Here is an 18563-nt window from a genome sequence, read left to right on the forward strand (position 1 = left end):
ACGTTGTGAACAAGTGTGTCAAAGTGTTTGCGATACAAAAATCAATTAAAATGGCTGGGTGTGGCATCAAATCGTGCAAGAATAGTTCTGGAAGGAATTCAAAGAAAACATTTTACTTTTTCTTTCGCTTGAATTTTATAAATACATTTATAGCTGCGAGTTGATCTTTAGAGAGAATGAGGCCAACTTAATTTATAATAAGTTGGATTTAGAACATCTAGGTAGCATCTGTTTGAAAAATCTCAAATTACGCATCCCTACATGTCACAATATTATACACAAGATGACAACGTTTTTTTTTGAAGTGTAGGCTTCATTTTTCTTTAAAAAATAAGTCTCTGGAGACAAAAAATAAAAGCAATAAAAGTAGTCGTAGTCTTGCAATGCGAAACCTTGTTGACATGGTCAATTAATTTTTAATTTTGTTTTTAGTTAGTATATAAATAGATTGATTAAAATTTGAAATCTTGACTTTATTTTAAGATAAAAGTTTAGGCAACCAAAACACGTAGAATACATTTATATTGTTAGACACTCGTAATTTCTCGTAGTCATAACTGATTATACCAGCAATTATTGTCCTCATTTTCAAAGTTGGCGGTTGTTTATTTGAGCCAAAATGGCGCCTATTCGCGTTACTTTAGTAATCTAGGGACTTTACTGTCAGTTAAGATCACTAGATTCTGCTAATCTAGGGACTTTATTGTCAAATTTGGTGAAATAAGACTGTCCGCGGATACTAGATGGCGTTTTTTTTTTTTAAATTGTCAAGCTAAATTTTAGTTATATTTTGTTCTACGACCAACAAGTTTCGCCTTTGGTAGGTCAGGAAAACATCACTTAAATCTTTCTTTACATGTATAAATCTGTCCTCCTTTCCTCTCCACTTGGATTGGAAAACACCGCTGTTAATCTTGTTATTTTGTTTTATTTCCATCGCAGGTAGTTTACACGTGGATGGTTTTTTGTTTTCTCTTACTTTAACATTCTTATTGCTTTCTTGCAAAATCCGGGGTAAAAAACTCGTCTTTGACTTATCTACGTCATCACATTTACCTACGTCACCACACTCCATCGCAGCTTTTTCGTTGTTACTTCTACCTATACTTTTACGTAAAGCCAAACTTGGTCTATCTGTTATAAAGGTCGACTTTAGTTTCCTTCGTTTCTTGGGCACTTCGTACTCTTCGATGGTGGAAAAATATTTGCCGTTTTCAACCGAGCGATTCCCAGAAAAAGGGTTACCAAAAATTTTCTTTCTGAAGGTAAATTCTCCCCCAAAGTCGCTCAGACTTTGTGGGAATATTCTGGCGGATTCTTTTGGGGACTGCGAGACTTAGAAGACGAAAAGGGAAGGTCACTGACAGATTTTAAAGATGGTGCTCCACTGCTTTCGACGTATTTTTCAACTGTGTGATTAGAACTGTCATCGGCTTCTTTGACAACGCTATCAACAGACGTTTTGTCATTTAAATTGTCTTCGTCAAGGCTGCTGTTGCCTGCTTCCATAGCGGCGAGTTCTGCCTCTATTAAATCGTCTGATTGTTTTAATTTGTTTAAACTACTTGAAAAATTTGAGAGAATTTCATCAACAGAAGAGACACGGTTCGGGTCATAAGGTGCACGTTTGACAAAATCTGTGAAGGATCATTATTTAATTAGTTTCTCAATTTGTATACACTTGCAAATATACTGGGTGTTTAGAAATGTCTTACGGGTAATAGCCCGTTCTGGCTTCAACAAGTCAACACTGTAACGAAATTTCGCAAAAACGCTGAATTTTTATTACGTTCTGTGTCCATCGGCGTCTTTACAAAACCTTATCATTTTATTTGTGCTTTCTCTCTTCTTTAACATTCAGATCTACTATATGACAAAACGTGATATAGTACGTCATGACATTTATTTTTAAAATAATGATGTTGGCCATTTGACACCTTATTTGACACTTAATTGATCATGAACGCGTTAGTGCTACCAACATGATTTTTTTAACGTTAAATTTCAAACCTTGCCAGCCACTTTTTTCCTCAATCATATGATACCTGTAGCATACACCTCCTCATTTCCGTCAAAGTTGCCAAAACTCCACCCTTCCGACCACTTGATGTAACTGTCACTCCCTACAGGTTTCTAGAGCAGTGGCTGGTGTATGACTAGTTTATTTCATAGCCCACGTGTCAATTTAGACTCACAATTTCTGATTGCCTCAGATGTACTACATTTTTCGCGAGCCAGCCGTCTTCTTCGAGGAAACCAGAGACAGATACAACAAAGAACTCGACAGGTTTGAAGTCGTGAGCGAGAACAGCTACCGCGAAAAAACCATGCTGGAGGAAGAAGTGCAGCACATGAAGGTCAAATGCAACCAACAAAAAGCACGCCTTGAAGCTCTCATGGACAAGATGATACAAGAGGAGATGGACTACGTGTCAGGGTTGAATTTGGAGCAGATGGGCAAAGCGAATTTCGACAAGGTAACAATCCTGTGATTTTCAACGGTCTTAATAGTGTTGAAAAACAGGTTGTGGAGAGGTGGACCAGGAGCCAGAGGAGTCAGATGGACGTCTTGATCCAGGTTCGGCTCCTGTTCATCAAACTGAGGAACGGTGTGCAGGCGAAAATGAAGGCGCTAGACGAGTTGGACAATCTAGGGGCTGGGTACCACATCATGGACTTCGTGGAGCTCAAACAAGACAACAAGGTGCTGCAGGACCGGCTCGAGGAGAAAGAAGCCGAGATACTGAAGTTCAGGGATGGAACCAAAAACACGATGCAGATTTTGGCGCACAACCGAGAGAAGTTGGAGCAAACGGACGTGGATATCGCGAAATACCGCGAGATTTTTGAGACGCTGAATCAGGAATATTTTGATGTAAGGACCTTGTTTAGTTGGTTGTTGACTAGTGGTAGTTCTTTCAGGCCCGAGAGCAGCTCTCCTACTTGAAGCGCGAGCGCTACGTGCACCGGAACAACACCAAGAGGCTCAAATGCCACCACGGGCTTCTCGCCTACCCCAAACTCCGCCACGACATGGGGAAAGCGTCTGCGGAGATCGACGGCTTGCGAAATCGCATCGACAGATTACAAAAGGAATGTGAGGAAAGGTCTCAGAAAATTCGGGCCGTGAGGAAGAACATGGAGATCTGCGTAATGCGGAAAAAGAAGGAGGAACAGAGGAAACTGGAGCTCCGCTTCCAACCGTCGAGCATGGATACTTTGGAGGCTTCAGGAAATAAACCATTGATTGATTATTCCGGGACGAGCGTGATCAACGTCATCAAGCCGGCCGAGTCCAAGGGCGTCAGCAGCATGATACTTGTTACGCCCACGCTTAGCACGATTAGGTACAAAAACGTACATTCAAATATATAGAAAATATATTTGGCATCAGTAATAACAATACATTCACTGTCCGCCAGGGCGGACGCAATAGAATTGGTCCTTAAAACGAAGTGCTAAAATTTACATTATCACAGTGACTTATCGAATTTGTAAAAAATTAAGGCCGGAGCGAGTGGGCAAGGCTTTGAGAAAATGCCCAGAGGACTAAATTGCACATGCGTATCCAGAAATTGTATCATTACAAGAAACACGACTACATAAACATAAATGTTGTTTTTATTTAATACGTCTGTGAAAACACACTCTACTTTTTCCATGTCAATGGAACGCAATCCGGTTAACGTAACCTCAAACTTGAAAAAATAAATTCCAATTAACTCACACGAGTGTAAAACTAACCCATTTCCGTCGCAGTCTCCTTCATAAAATGCCCAAACCCGTAAAACCTTGCCCGTCTGCCGCGTTTTCCCCCAAAACAAAATTAAAAACCACAAATTAATTGTACTTATTTATCATCATTTATGGCCCAGACCAAGGGCTCGTCCCTCTTCGACGCCCTCTTGTTATTCCTACTCCGAAGCTTAACATTCACGTTACTTTTACCCACTCCTGCATACCCACTGTTAGTAACCGTAACCTTAACCTCACTAACGTCGACGACCTTCTCAGGCGCCAGATTTCTATATAACCCAACGTTTTCCCTCACATCGTCGTTGCGTTTCCTAGGGTCGTAAAATCTGCCCTTTTGTGTCTTCTTGGGGGACTTGTTCCCGTAGTAGTCGCCGTTTTTGAGCACCGGGGATTCAAAATAAAACTGTCGGGGCTTATCGACGATGTACGCCCCGATTTGTTGGACGAACTTCTGGTACGAAAATCTGTAGCTTTCGTGATAGTAGTGCTGGAACGCGGTCTCTTTGGCCACGCACTGCATGGCTATCCACGAGTGCACCAATAGCAGAGGAAAACGTGTCGTCCAGTACTTGGTGAACGAATCAGGGATGTCTCCGAGGAGGTTTTGCGCTTCGGTTGTTAGTTCCCGGAAGTGGTGTTTCTGGAACAGGGGTTTTACAACACGGACATAACCTCAAAACCTATTACTTTATTTCTTAGAGCTCTCAAAAGGTCTCTGACTGACTCCCCCCTATAGGACCGGTATTTCCTCAAATCGGTTGCCACTTCTTCGTGGATGTGCGCCCTCCAATCAGATCGTACTATGGTGTAATTCGTTTCCTCTAAACACTGGAGCACCGAGTCATCGCTTTCGGCTTTCTCGACCCTGTCGCTGACATCCTAATAAAGACTGTGAGAAAGAGGTAGTCAAAAGGGGGTCAAGTACCTGGAAGAAAGCCAGAATTTTTGAGTTGTCCCAGAACATGGGGTGTTTCAAGATGGCGGTGCAAGATGGCCGCTCGAGGGGCTTGGACGAGATCATGGCACCTATGAGTAGTTTTTGCAGGATGATTTGGCGCTCCTCTCCTTGGATGTCTTCTAAATTGTAGTCCCCGCCCAGGATGTTGGCTTGGCGGCGGAGATTGTCCCCGAATGGGTGCAACCCCTTGGAAAGAACGTAGTAGAAAAGACAACCTAGAGAGAACAAGTCGACAGCACAAGTCTGCAATGGATCAAAAATTATGTTGGCAACACTAACACACTTTTTGATCATACCGTCCTCTCATCCCCGTTGAGCATTTCAGGCGCGATCCACCCGTCCGTCCCTGTCACCCCCGAGCGCCTCGAAAACGACATCCTCCCCACTTGCAACTTCTTACAAAGCCCAAAATCGGAAATCATCGCTCTGACGACGCCATGATTATTGGGCATGGACAGCAGAACGTTGTGCGGCTTAATATCGCGATGAACTACAACACCCCAATTAACCAATTAAAACGTCTAATCGCCTAATCACCCTTCCGTCTTTACCAATATCAAGTGAGTGCAAATGCTCCAATCCCGACGTCGCCTGCCTCAAAATATCCAAGGGTTGAATCAACTTCCGGTCGCACTTCCCCTGTACGTACTCCGACAGAGTCGCCTGACACAACTCCAAAGCTATGTACCGGAAAAGTCGGTCCTGCTCCATACAGTAGTACCTAATGACATTAGGATGCGCGTCGCTCTCGCGCAGCAGCGCCACCTCTCGGTCCGCGAACGTAAAACACTCAGGTAGCAACCTCTTCACCGCCACCTGTCGACTATCAAACTCGCCGCGGTACACAAAAGTACCTTCGCACCCTTTCCCTAGTAGCTGCTCCGGGTGGAACGTGATTTTCCCGACCCGTACCAACCCATCTGGTAACTCTTCCGAGTAGGCGGTGATGGACGAGTTCCTGCCCAGCGAGCCCGGTTGGCTCGACCTCGACCCGTTCTGCGACATGTTCTGGAATTCGCGTACTTGCACTTGCAAGTACCAGAACATGGCAATAACGCACCCCACGAGGATGATAAGTACCAGCTTCAAGCCTTTGTTTTCTTGTTGGTTCACCCACAGTTTGACTGTTTTGTAGGTGAAGGTGAGGGTGCTGGTGAGGCGGTTCTCGGTTCGGGGTCGCACTTGGGGTTTTTCTTTGATGGAGTCGTCGGTTTGGGGGTCTATGGGGTTCTGGTCGTGGATGGGGGCCTCTTTGGGGTCGCTGGCGTCGGTGATGAGGTGGAGGTGTTTGGAGGAGCTGCCGGGTAGGAGGAATTTCGTGTCGCTGTATTTGGGGACGTTGTAGTGGCCGACGTAGATGATGAAGTTGGGGATGCTTTGGAATGTGAGGGGGTCTTCTTCGTACATGTCTTGAAAAGTTTGGTTAGGTCATTGGGTGCATACAACATTTTTACTAGTGGTAGTTACTTTGGTTACAATGATAGGGCTTACTTGATGGTATGCGGTAGTTGTAGCCCGGTATGGGGTATTCGGGGTATGGTTTGGGCAGCTCTGGGGCGTGGGGGCCTCCTAGGAGCAGGGGGCCGCTGTCGGAGGCGGTTATGGTCACGACGTTTTGGTCCACTAGTGATGGTAGGGCGTAGAGGCCGTATGTATGGTCCCCGACGTACAAAGTGGGGCTAACATATACATGATTAAGCTTACAATGTAAGTTACAAAATCACTAAATAAGTAAATATTGAAATTATTTAAAAAAGTACAAAAAAAAACAAATCACACGATAAAAAGGCGCCAAAAAGGACTATTAAGATTGTGCCAAAAAAAAAGAAAATAAAAAAATTGGTGACGAAAAAAATTCTACTAAAAAGGGATTAAACAAAATTCTAGTAAAGAAAAACAGTCAAAATAGCTACAAAAAAGGGTAGCGAAGAAAAGACAAAAAGATGACAAGAAAATACGACTAAAAAACTAAAAAAAAAAAGACAAAAAGGGGACTCAAAAACGGACAAAAAAAGTCATCCAAAATGTGACGAAAGAACGTAAAGAAATATAAGACAATAACAAAAAAAAAGACCTTAGAAAAAAATACAAAAAATGTGACAATGAAAGGCAACAATAATTGGCAACAAAAAAAGACAACAAGAAAATGCGCATAAAAGAGACAAAAGTAAAAATGTGGATGAAAAAGCCATAGATAAGAAAATTCGACTAAATAAAAGTAGCCAAAAGGTAGCAAAAAAGGCCACAAGAAACGCAACAAAAAACGAAACTAAAATAAAATGACAAAGAAAAGGAGTCAAAAAATGAAAAAGTTCCCCAAAAAATGATAAAAAAGGCTGCCAAAAAAGAAAGAAAACTGTGATAAAACATAAAAGTAAACAAAACAAAGACAAAAAAACGACAATTAAAAAACAAAAGACAAAAAAAACAAAAAAGCGACTGAAAAAGAGCCAAAAATGATAAAAAAGGGCGCCAAAAAACATAGAAAAGGGCGATAAAAAGGAGAGTAAACAAAACCGCCAAAAACAAAAAAAAACAAAAAGACGACAAGTAAAAAACAACAAAAACGCAAAAAAGACAGAAAACCAAAGACACCAAGAAAAAGCGACTAAAAAAAGGCCATTAAGAATGTGGTAAAAAAAGGCAAAACAAATAAAGAAAATGGGCAAAGAGGCGCCAAAAAAGGAGACTCAACCGACAAAAAGAAACAAAAAAAAGACCAAAAAAGGCAAAAAAGATGAGAACATTAAAAAACAAAAATAGCGATTAAAAAACAAAGAAAGAAAAAAGTAAAAAAAAAGGATAAAAAAGGAACAAAAAAGGCAACAAGAAAATGCAACTAAAAGAGGTCACAAGAATGTGGCAAAAAAGGGGGCAAAAAATGAGACTAAAAAAAAAGAAGCTAAAAAGTGACCAAAAAAAAACAAAAAAAAAAGGTATCTAAAAAAGCGTAAAAAAGACAAAAAAAATCAAAAGCGACAAAAAACAACAAAAAAACATGATAACAAAAAGCGACATAAAAAGGCGCTAAAAAATGAGAGAGAAAAGGGCGATAAAAAAAGGGCCAAAAAAAACAAAAAAAAAAGGCGACTTAGAAAAAAGGAGCCAAAAAGCGGCAAAAAAAGATCAAAATAAAGACAAAAAATTAAAAAGACTACAAAAAAGACGACGGAAAGACGAAAAAATGTGATTGAAAAAGGGGAATCAAAAAGTGACAAAAAACAACAAAAAAGCGACTAAAAACACAAAGAAAGAAGAAAAGTAAAAAACGACAAAAGAGCAACAAAAAAGACAACAAGACAATGCAACTAAAAAATGCCACAAAAATGTGGCAAAAAAGGCCAAAATAAAAAAAAAGAGCGCAAAAAAAAAACAGAAAAAAGCGATAAAAAAGAAGAATAAATAAAACTGACAAAACCAAAAAAAGCAAAAAGACGACAACTAAAAAACAACAAAAAAGGCAAAAAAGACAGAAAACCAAAGACAACAAGAAAAAGCGACTAAAAAAGGTCATTTAAAATGTGGTAAAAAAAAAGGCAAAACAAACAAAGAAAATGGACAAAGAGGCGCCAAAAAAGGGAATAAAAAGCGACAGAAAAAGGCGCCTAAAAACGACAAAAAAGTGTGATCAAAAAAGGAGACTCAACCGACAAAAAGAAACAGAAAAAAAAGCAAAAAAGATGAGGACATTAAAAAACAAAAATAGCGATTAAAAAGCACAAAGAAAGAAAAAAGTAAAAAAAAAGGATAAAAAAAGGAACAAAGAAAGGCAACAAGAAAATGCAACTAAAAGAGGTCATAAAAATGTGGCAATAAAGGCAAAAAGTGAAAAAAGGGGTAAAAAAAATGCGACTGAAAAAAGAAACCAAAAAGTGACAAAAAACACCTAAAAAAGCGTAAAAAAAAGACAAAAAAACAACAAAAAACATGCCAACAAAAAGCGACACAAAAAAGCGCCAAAAAATGACAGAAAAGGGCGATAAAAAAAGGGCCAAAAAATACAAAAAAATAGATAACGACTTTAGAAAAAAGGAGCCAAAAAGCGACAAAAAAAAAAGATCAAAATAAAGAGAAAAAATTAAAAAGACGACGGAAAGATGAAAAAATGTGATTGAAAAAGGGAATCAAAAAGTGACAAAAAACAACAAAAAAGGGATTAAATACACAAAGAAAGAAGGAAAGTAAAAAACGACAAAAGAGCAACAAAAAAGACAACAAGAAAATGCACAAAAATGTGGCAAAAAAGGCAAAAATAAAAAAAGGCGACAAATAAAAAATATATCGAAAAAAAGGCGACAAAAAAATGCAACGAAAAGTAAACGAAGTCAAAAAATGACAAAAATGTCATGAATATGTAACAAAAAAGCTAAAAAGTGGCAACAGCAAAAGAGTAAAAAGGGCTAAAAAAATAAAAAGCAGATTAGAGAACGCGACAAAAAAAGGGACAAAGAAAAAAACAAAAAAGTGCGACAAAAGGAGTCAAAAATCAACAAAAAAAACACAAAAAAAACAAAAAATACAACAAACAAAAAAAGGCGTTAAAAAACAACAAAAACCCCAAAAAAGAAAAAAAAAACGAAAAAGGCGACAAAGAAAAAAAAAGGGGAATCAAAAAGTGACAAAAAACAACAAAAAAGCAATTAAAAATACAAAGAAAGAAAAAAAGTAAAAAACAACAAAAGAGCAACAAAAAAGACAACAAGAAAATCCAACTAAAAAAAGCCACAAAAATGTGGCAAAAAAAGGCAAAAACACGAAAAGGCGGCAAATAAAAAATATAACGACAAAAAGGCGACGAAAAAAAGCAACAAGTAAAGGGAGTCAAAAAATGACAAAAATGTCATAAATATGTAACAAAAAAGCTAAAAAATGGCAAGAGCAAGACTAAAAAAGGGCTAAAAAAATAAAGAGGAGATTAGAGAACGCGACAAAAAAAGGAGCAATAAAGAAAAAAAAACAAAAAAGTGCGACAAAAAGGAGTCAAAAACCAACAAAAAATACTACAAAAAGTAACAAAAAAAAAGCGTTAAAAAACAACAAAAACCGAAAAAGGCGACAATAAGATGCGACTGAAAAAAGGAAGCCAAAAAATGACAAAAAAGGGCGGCAAAAAAAAAACAAAAAAGGGCGATAAAAAGAAGAATAAATAAAACCGACAAAAACAAAAAAAGCAAAAAAGACGACAGGTAAAAAAACAAAAAAAAGTTACAAGAAAATGCAACTGAAAAAAAGGGGCCAAAAAGTGACAAAAACAACAAAAAAGCGATTAAAAACACAAAGAAAGAAGAAAAGTAAAAAACGACAAAAGAGCAAGAAAAAAGACAACAAGAAAATGCAACTAAAAAAGGCAAAAATAAAAAAAGGCGGCAAATAAAAATATAACGAAAAAAGGCGACAAAAAAATGCAACGAAAAGTAAAGGGAGTCAAAAAATGACAAAAATGTCATAAATATGTAACAATGAAGCTAAAAAATGGCAACAGCAAATGAGTAAAAAAGGGCTAAAGAAATAAAAAGTAGATTACAGAACGCGACAAAAAAGGGTCAATAAAGATAAAAAACAAAAAAGTGTGACAAAAAGGAGTCAAAAATCAACAAAAAAAAACACAAAAAAAGCAAAAAAAGACAACAAAGCGTAACAAAAAAAGCCGTTAAAAAAACAACAAAAACCGCAAAAAAGACAAGAAACCGAAAAAGGCGACAAGAAAATGCGACTGAAAAAAAGGAGCCAAAAAATTACAAAAAAAGGGCGCCAAAAAAAACCAGTAAAGGGCCATAAAAAAGAAGGATAAATAAAACCGACAAAAACAAAAAAAAAAAAGCAAAAAAAGACGACAACTAAAAAATAACAAAAAAAGGCTACAAGAAAATGCGACTGAAAAAAAAGGGGCCAAAAAGTGACAAAGCATCTAAAAAGCGCAAAAAGACAAAAGAAGTCAAAAGAAACCAAAAATATGAGGAAAACAAAAAGTGACACAAAAAGGCGCCAAGAAATTATAAAAAAAAAAACAAAAAAAGGGACTAAAAATATGTCCAGAAAAAAAGGAAAAAAATGGTCAAAAAGACGCCAAAAACGGAGCTAAAAAGCGACACAAAAAGGCGCCAAAAAATGACACAAAAAGGCCGATAAAAAAAAAACAAAAAGGGCCAAAATATTAAAAAAAAAGATGACGAAAAAAAAAGTCACAAAAAGAACAACAAAAAAGCCCAAAATAATGACAAAAAATTAAAAAGGACTACAAGAAAGACGACGAAAAGACGAACAAGATGTGACCGAAAAAGGGGAATCAAAAAGTGACAAAAAACAACAAAAAAAAGGTTAAAAAGAAAGAAGAAAAGAAGTAAAAAACGACAAAAAAGTTACTAAAAAAGGCCACAAAAAATGTGGTAAAAAAAGCAAAAAGTGAAAAAAATGGGGGCAAAAAAATATGACTAAAAGGTGACGAAAAGTAAATGGAGCCAAAAAATGACATAAAAATGTAAGAAAAAGCTAAAAAATGACAGAGCAAAAGACAAAAATAAATAAAAAGGAGATTCGAGAACGCGACAAAAAAAGGGCAACAAAAACGAGTCAAAAAGCAAAAAAAATTGCAAAAAATACACCAAAAAGTGACAAAGAAGGCGATAAAAAATAAAAAAAAGGCGACAAAAAAGAGGTAAAGAAAATTTGACTAAGAAAGTTAAAAAGCGACGAAAAAAGACAAAAATGTGTCAAAAAAAGTCTAAAGTCAGAAATTCTCTCGCCCCTGAAAAAATTGCAAAAAAAAATATTAAAAAAAGGAGGCCACAGAGTGCAAAAAAAACGTACAAAAGGCCAAAAAAGACGGCAAAAAATACGAAAAAAGGCGACAAGAAAATGCAACTAAATAAAAGGGGACCAAAGTGACAAAAAAAGGGCAAATAAATTACAAATAAAATGTGATAAAAAAATGGCAACAAAAAACAATAAAAAAAAGGCGTCAAAAAAAATTGTAAAGGTCAAAAAAAAGACAACAAAAAAAAAGGTGAAAAAAAAAGCCGGTTGTGATGTCACCACAAAAATGTAGACCCACAATCTTTACCGCGTTTTAGACAGAAATTAAGCAAATAAAAAGAATGTATAAAATTTTGGGATGATTAACAAACAAAAAAAAAATAAGTTCCAATTTATCAACTGCAACACTTCAAAATAGTGCGTTGATACTTTCTAAGTCAAATTTTATTTTGTTTTTTTTTTTTCCAAAAATCTAGAAGTCCAAGTTATGTCCACACGACATTCCAAAATATACCTAAACATCAGATAGGCAAAAATGCAAATTGGAAATTAACCATTCATCAAATGGACTCGTAAAGGCATCGAAAAATTACATTTAAGACGAAAATTTGATACCCGGTGATCATAAATCTCCGTCCCTGCATTTTTAACATGAATTTGCCGCTTCCTTGAGATGAGTGGCAAATCTATCAGTCATCAATCATCACCAGGAGGCGGCAAAATTTACGAAATTTCAATATTATATTAATAATTTATGGTTCAACATCCTTGTTATTTTCTTTATCAAGCTATTTATTTAATTATCTGTGTGTCCTAAAGCTCTATTCAAGTATCTCTTTTTTTAATTGTTTTTTTTTTTTAGATTAACGGATCTTAGAAGATCGACACGCTATAAAAAAAAATTACCAAACATTTTATTTTTGAAGCTACGTGAATCCTCCTTCAAATAGCACTGTAAATTATAATTTTTCACTACTACTGATAAGCGCGAAAACATTATGAATTAAATACCGTCTGAGGTGTTGTTTACTTAGGTACCAGTTCATACCATTGTAAACCAGCAATTTCACGATAACACCCATAAACATGTGAATCATCAACGTTTGCATAATATAACACAACAAGTATAAAAAAACAGGGACAGTAAACTCGTTATCTGTAATTACTCCCACCAAACACACCTGCAACCCGCACCACACCACCCATTCCTACTCACTACAACTTCATCCTGTGTGAACCCGGCTCCTGCATCCCATCATGACTCAGAAGCTCCGTCGTCAAATAATTCAACGTATGATTAGCCAGACTCGTGAACGGCGCCATCAGCAACCCATCGGAGTCAAGCACATACGCCGCAATCACCGGACTACCCAAATCGCCATCCCACAGCAAATTCCCCCTTCGTCGGTCCATCGTGACCAACCTTCCCGTAGAACTCGACGCGAAATGAGCCAAATCTAGACAAAAACGTCACACAATTTTTTTTTTTTTGAACCATAAAACTATACCGTAATTATTCATCTCCTCTTTACTCATAGTTTGAGCAGTGTAATCATAAAACGTAACGTTCCATTTACGTTGTGAATTGTGGCTGTCGACCATCATAATATCGTACTTGGTGCGCCCTATAAAAACGAAACTCGTGGATTCGATGGGGCACGTGGGGCTCGGGTCCCAGCCCAAAACCTGCTCCTTCTTGCCCGACACGGGGTCCAGCTTGAACCACGTGTCTTTTTTCTTGCCTATGGGTCAAAAATTAGCTAAAGTGGGTTCAGATTTTTATTTATATTTGTAAAAACCTGTGTATAAAATTCCATCAGAGCTCCTGCAAGGTGATGACGCCACTAGTTGTGGGATCGTGAATGGTAGCTTTTTTAGGGGCTCGCGGTTGTTGCCTAGGAGGTACAAGGAGCCATCTCTGGGGTCTGGCAAGAATAGGGGTATTATGGCGTTTGTGGTGTCCACCGGAACCTGGACTATGGGTTCTACAAGATAAACGTCACTGGAAGCCTGACAATGTTAATTTAATATTACTATCTTTAATTTTCCACCGGATGCGGCCTGAGTGTTGCTCAATTCCCACCAAATCTCCATTCAGGGTTGAGAAAACCAGCAACCTTTCGTCTTTCTCAGGGGCCAGCTCAGTGCTGGCGACTTTCTACAATTCGTACAAAGTGAAGACGGCGTGTTTTACAAAAGTGACAACAAACCTCGCTTATTTCATCATTGTAAATAAAGTTCGCAAAAAGCCCCACTACCAGAGCACAAATTGTCCATATGTGGCGTTTCCGCATGGTGGTGTGGTTACCAGAAAGTTACTCATTTAAGGGTAACTGTGTTGACTGCGACTACTTTTACAAAAAGATACCTCACGAATTTTTGTAATTAGTAGTGTTGTGTTGTGACATACTTGACAATTCGGTTGACAGCTAACTGACAGATGACGTGGACCTGTCGGCGAAAGCGCGCGAAAATTTGAAACGACGGAGTGAAGTTGGCGCTTTTTTCAAATGTATTTGGAAAAATTGGTGGAAAGTTACTTTGACAGAACTGCTCTCAGCCAACTAATTTCGTTTCATTGAAGAATTATAAAAATTGGTAGTCGGAAATGGAGAATTAGTTTAACCATGGCCGACTAGTATAAAGATTATGGCCTGTCCAAAGGAATGTCAAAGGTACATTACGTGCTGCCATCTATTAATAATTCAAAAACGACAAAAGAATTATTAACACCTTTTGAAAGGCACAAAGGCATTCATACCGAAACAAACCACCATTACACGTTTTGAAGTCCCATAATGTCAAGTCAAATTAAAATTTTGCTAAATTATTAAGTGTAATTATTAATAGATGGCAACACGTATCGTACCTCTTCATAGATAAATAATACTACGTAAATAGAATGCAAACTCCCACTTGATTTTTGGTCTCAATAAACGCCCCCTGGTGCCTTGTGGCCGGTGCTAAAGCATGAACTACTAGATGCGTCATTGCTGCATATTTTATAATTAATATTTTATTTTTATTATCACTAATAATATCAAAAACACAAAGTAGAATAATATACAATTTATTAGTATTGTCTACGATTTTTTGACTTTAATTTTTTTTGGTACATTATACAAGCGTTTTGATATAATGCATTTTTATGTGTGGAAACTCTTGTATCGCGACCGCTTAAAATTAAATTCAAACCTTTTACAAACGTAAAAATTGTTAAATATATAATTTTATTACATATTTCACTTTCAATTAATTCCTTATGTTCACAATGAAACGAAAATTTGACATGATGAGATACTATAAACGAAATTTTGTTTTTGATGTTGTCGAAAGATGTACAATTGTTTAAAACGATTCTTGAAATATTATAAATTCTGTTAATGTTTTTTATAAAATCTAACTTACAATATTGCAATTTTCTGTTATTACAATTGTATTCTCTTATACGTATTAATTTGTAACATTGTTCGTCTTCCGAAAAATTGTTTAAAATTTGGGTTTTACAATATTCACACTTCAAATTTCTTAATGTTTTCGCAACCCAGCCAGACACATAACCAACAATACTTTTATGAAGATCTTTTTCTAAATTATATGGAGACAGTTTTGAAATCTACATATTCACGTTTAAAATTTCGTAACTCGTTTCATATACTGAAGGTTGATTTATGTTTTTATCCACAAGTCTTTTAATATGAAATAAATCCGGTATGTTCGTTTTCTCACAGTTTGCGCCCACTGAATTTGAACTATAAAAATTGCGTAATAATAGAGATTTGAAACTTTCCTTAAATTGGGCTGCCGTTAGATTAGTTGCTCGATTTCTTTGACTTCTGATTTTGCCAAAATAGTTTTCAATAACATCTTGATTTAAACATCTAGGTAAAAAATATTTGCACCTGCCCTGTTCTACTAAAATTGTATGTAAATCCACAAAACCTTCTAACGTTGCAATCCAGTTTTTTATACACGGAGGTACTACCATTTTTCCGGCCTCATCGACGAAATACATATCACCCAAAATTTTGATAGCTTCCTTCCAAAAATGTTTATGACCAGAAGATTTAAATACGCCCCCAGAAAATGGTTTTCCGCACCGTGCTTGAAAAGTACTGCCATTTACACTGTCGAAGAGCTTGTCAAAAAATTTTATAATTCGTGCTGTTCCCATTGCCTCGTGTGTTAAACTGCATTCGGCTGTAAAATTAAATTGTAAATGAATCTGTTAATTATTTTTAAATTTGTATTTACTAGATTTAACCAATAGCGTAATAGTCGATGCCATTGAGTGACTCAAAACTTGTGTCGCATAGCACACCTTCATCTTTTGAATTTTTTCCGGAATTACGTGGAGATCCGTAATTTTGTGTAGAGCCCGTAATTCTCCACATGTTTGATCACTGTAGTACGCATCGATTATATGTTTCCAATTTGCAACCAAAATTTCCTCGCTTGTTTTCCACACTAAATTTTTAGTAAGCAGATTGTTCCTAATACATTTAATTAAATGAGGCGTGTCATATAAGGGAATAATTTCTTGATCCCCTAATAAAATTCTTCTTTTAGGTTCCATCCCTTTATGTATATAACGTTGTTTCGACTCCTTTAGCAGAGAATTTATAGCTGCTTGGTTTGGTTGGCCTTGATCACAAATTGTAACCAGAATTTTGAATCCACAATTTTGTATTTTTTCAACCAGAGTTTTTATAATAGTTGTCAATATGTAAGATTTTGTAGACGAAAAAGAAAATGCAAAGTATATTGGCTGTTGCCATTTTTTAAACACTCCGCGAATGAAAAAAACAAGAACATGATCTGCTATCTGTAAATTTTGTTCAAATCCAAAATTTTGAAATCCGAAAAATGTATCCGTATATTTGTCATAGTCTATGTGGGGCATTATGGACATTTCATCAAAAATTAATGCACATATTCTATCTTGGTTATTTAATTTTGAAGCAGATTCTTTAAGATTGTCGAAAATTATTTTGTTTATACCAACGTCTACTGGAATTTTGTTCAACATAGACATAATTGTTTGACGTGAAGGCAGTGCAAAAATCTGTCTCATTTTTCTATAACATCTCCCAGACTGTTTATAAAACATTAATGCAAATAATTTATCTTCAGTGGTAAACCTGCGACCCTTTGGTTTGACATTTCGTCTTTTTAATTGTGATAAACAAAAATTTATAGCATCCTGACTTAAAATTTTGCTTTCTAATTTTACTTCAAATTTGGAGTATAATTTCAATCGTTGGCGATACGAAGCTACCTTAATTTTGTTTCTACGGGCTGTACGCGAAATATTCCTAGAATTTGAATGTAAATTTAGTATTCGAGAAGATTCTTGGTTTAAAGTTTCGTTTAGGGTTTCTCTGGAATTTCGAGATACTTCAGTACAAAATTTTTGAGAATCCAGTATAGAAATAGGGTTTACGGGATCATGGGTGTGTCTTTCGGGGTCGTTCATATTATCTGAAATTATTGTAAAAATTATCTATGGCATTCACTTGCACACAAATATTTACCATGCATAATTTGAATTGTAGGAATGGCAGTATTTTTAAGTTTTTGATTGGGGCCAAAATCCGTTTCTTTAAAATGTACATCGCAAAGAAAATATCCATTTTTATATATTTTCGTGGGATCTAATTTGCCTAAATTTGGATTCCCTGTCCGTTCCAACCAAATTTTAAAACGCTCGTTGTATTTGTAGGGGTTGGGAAAACGATGGCGTTTAATAATTTTAGTGTTTAGACATTTCAAAACACTGCATAGTTTCATATTTTACGCTTTGTTATCACGTATAATCACACAAATGACACTTTTATACTAATCATAAATGACATTAGTTTTTTTATTGTTTCTTAAAATTGGCTGTGGAAGTTGTCGCCAAGTAATTTTTGGAAAAAAATACTTTACTGCTATCAGTGCTATCTCTTATTATGTGGCCGGTACATAAGCCTAGACACAAACCTGGGACACGCATTACAGCCGAGTTTGCATTCTATTTTACGTAGTATTATTTATCTATGTACCTCTTGGACAGGCCATAATCTTTATACTAGTCGGCCATGGTTTAACACGATTTTATTTGTCTAATAGCAGTGGCGGCGCAAGGTTGGAATTTAGGGAAAAGTTTTAATTTTGTACAGTGGCGTAGTACCGAAACTGACGCAATTTTCTCAAGTTTTAAGGCAGATTTAAGATTTAATTTTTGCTTTTTTATTCTCCCTTAGTAACATAATTTTTGCCGATTTTAAGTATGGATGTTGAAAATAGAAAAATAAAAAAAAACGGAAAATCAAAAATTTAAAAATTCCGAAAATTGAAAAATTGAGATAGAAGAACCGAAAAGTTGAGAAATCGAAAAACCTAAAATTTTAAAAACTGAAAAGTTAGAAAATCGAGAAGTTCAAAAATTAAGAAATCGAAGTATAAAAAAGTCGAAAAATTGAAAAATCGAAATATCCAGAATTAGAAAAATCGAAAAGTCGAAATACTAAGAGTCGAAAAACTGAAAAATCACAAAATTGAACAAAATATTAAAAAGCAAAGTCGAAAAATCGCAACTCTAAAAAATCGAAAAACTGAAAAATCGAAAAATTGAAGAACTGAAAAGATCGAAACTTTGGGAAATCAAAAAGTAGATTAATTGAGAAATCGAAAATCTGAAAATTCTGAAACGTCAAAATGTGGAAAATTAAAAACTATTGAAGAACTGAAAAATCGAAAAATCTAAAATTTAAAACATTGAAATATTAAAATATCGTAAAATTAAAAAAAGTTAAAAATGGAAAAATTGAACAATCAAAAAATCGAAACATCCAAATCTCGATAAATCGAGATTTCAAAAAATTGAAAAATCGAAAATTTAAAAATTCGAAAAATTGAAAAATAGAACCGGAAAGTAGAAAAATTGAAAAATTGAAATATAGACCAAACGAAAAATTGGAAAATCTAAAGTTAAAAAAACGAAAAACTCAAAAACCCAAAAATAAAAAATCGAAAAATCCAGAAATAGAAAAATCGAAACGTCGAAGAATCGAAATATTGGAAAATCTCAAAACTAAAAGAAATATCCAAAAAT

The 18563-nt window shown here is 35.9% G+C and overlaps 2 protein-coding genes across 2 annotated transcripts in view; one reads left to right on the forward strand and one right to left on the reverse strand.

Annotated features, from left to right (window-relative positions):
* LOC135133352 (coiled-coil domain-containing protein 96-like) overlaps positions 1-3385 on the forward strand; it is a 17984-nt gene extending 14599 nt beyond the window's left edge. The window contains exons 4-6 of the mRNA XM_064061739.1: positions 2214-2477; positions 2525-2875; positions 2923-3385. Coding sequence (XP_063917809.1) covers positions 2214-2477; positions 2525-2875; positions 2923-3375 — 1068 coding nt within the window. The 3' untranslated portion in view covers positions 3376-3385. The remainder of the gene's footprint in view (positions 1-2213; positions 2478-2524; positions 2876-2922) is intronic.
* Positions 3363-13909, reverse strand: LOC135133349 (serine/threonine-protein kinase/endoribonuclease IRE1-like). The gene is made up of 11 exons (XM_064061733.1): positions 13678-13909; positions 13502-13625; positions 13267-13452; positions 12976-13209; positions 12684-12924; positions 6206-6393; positions 5266-6123; positions 5011-5204; positions 4682-4957; positions 4444-4635; positions 3363-4396 (listed from the first exon to the last, which is right to left on the reverse strand). The coding sequence occupies exons 1-11, from the start codon at positions 13759-13761 to the stop codon at positions 3851-3853; spliced, it is 3123 nt and encodes a 1040-aa protein (XP_063917803.1). The 5' UTR covers positions 13762-13909; the 3' UTR covers positions 3363-3850.
* Between the last annotated feature and the right edge of the window lie 4654 nt (positions 13910-18563).

Source organism: Zophobas morio, unplaced genomic scaffold (genome assembly GCF_036711695.1).
Source record: "Zophobas morio isolate AGI-343-1 ecotype UQ-CSIRO unplaced genomic scaffold, CSIRO_AGI_Zmor_V1 ptg000021l, whole genome shotgun sequence".
In the NCBI taxonomy this organism is placed as follows: Eukaryota; Metazoa; Arthropoda; class Insecta; order Coleoptera; family Tenebrionidae; genus Zophobas; species Zophobas morio.

Coding starts and splice junctions, on each gene's coding strand:
- LOC135133349 (XM_064061733.1), bottom strand. CDS start 13,761: ATGCGGAAACGCCACATATGGACAATTTGTGCTCTGGTAGTGGGGCTT. Junction 13,210..13,266: donor TGATGGAATTTTATACACAG/GTTTTTACAAAT, acceptor TTTGACCCATAG/GCAAGAAAAAAGACACGTGG. Junction 4,397..4,443: donor TGAGAGCTCTAAGAAATAAA/GTAATAGGTTTT, acceptor CCCCTGTTCCAG/AAACACCACTTCCGGGAACT.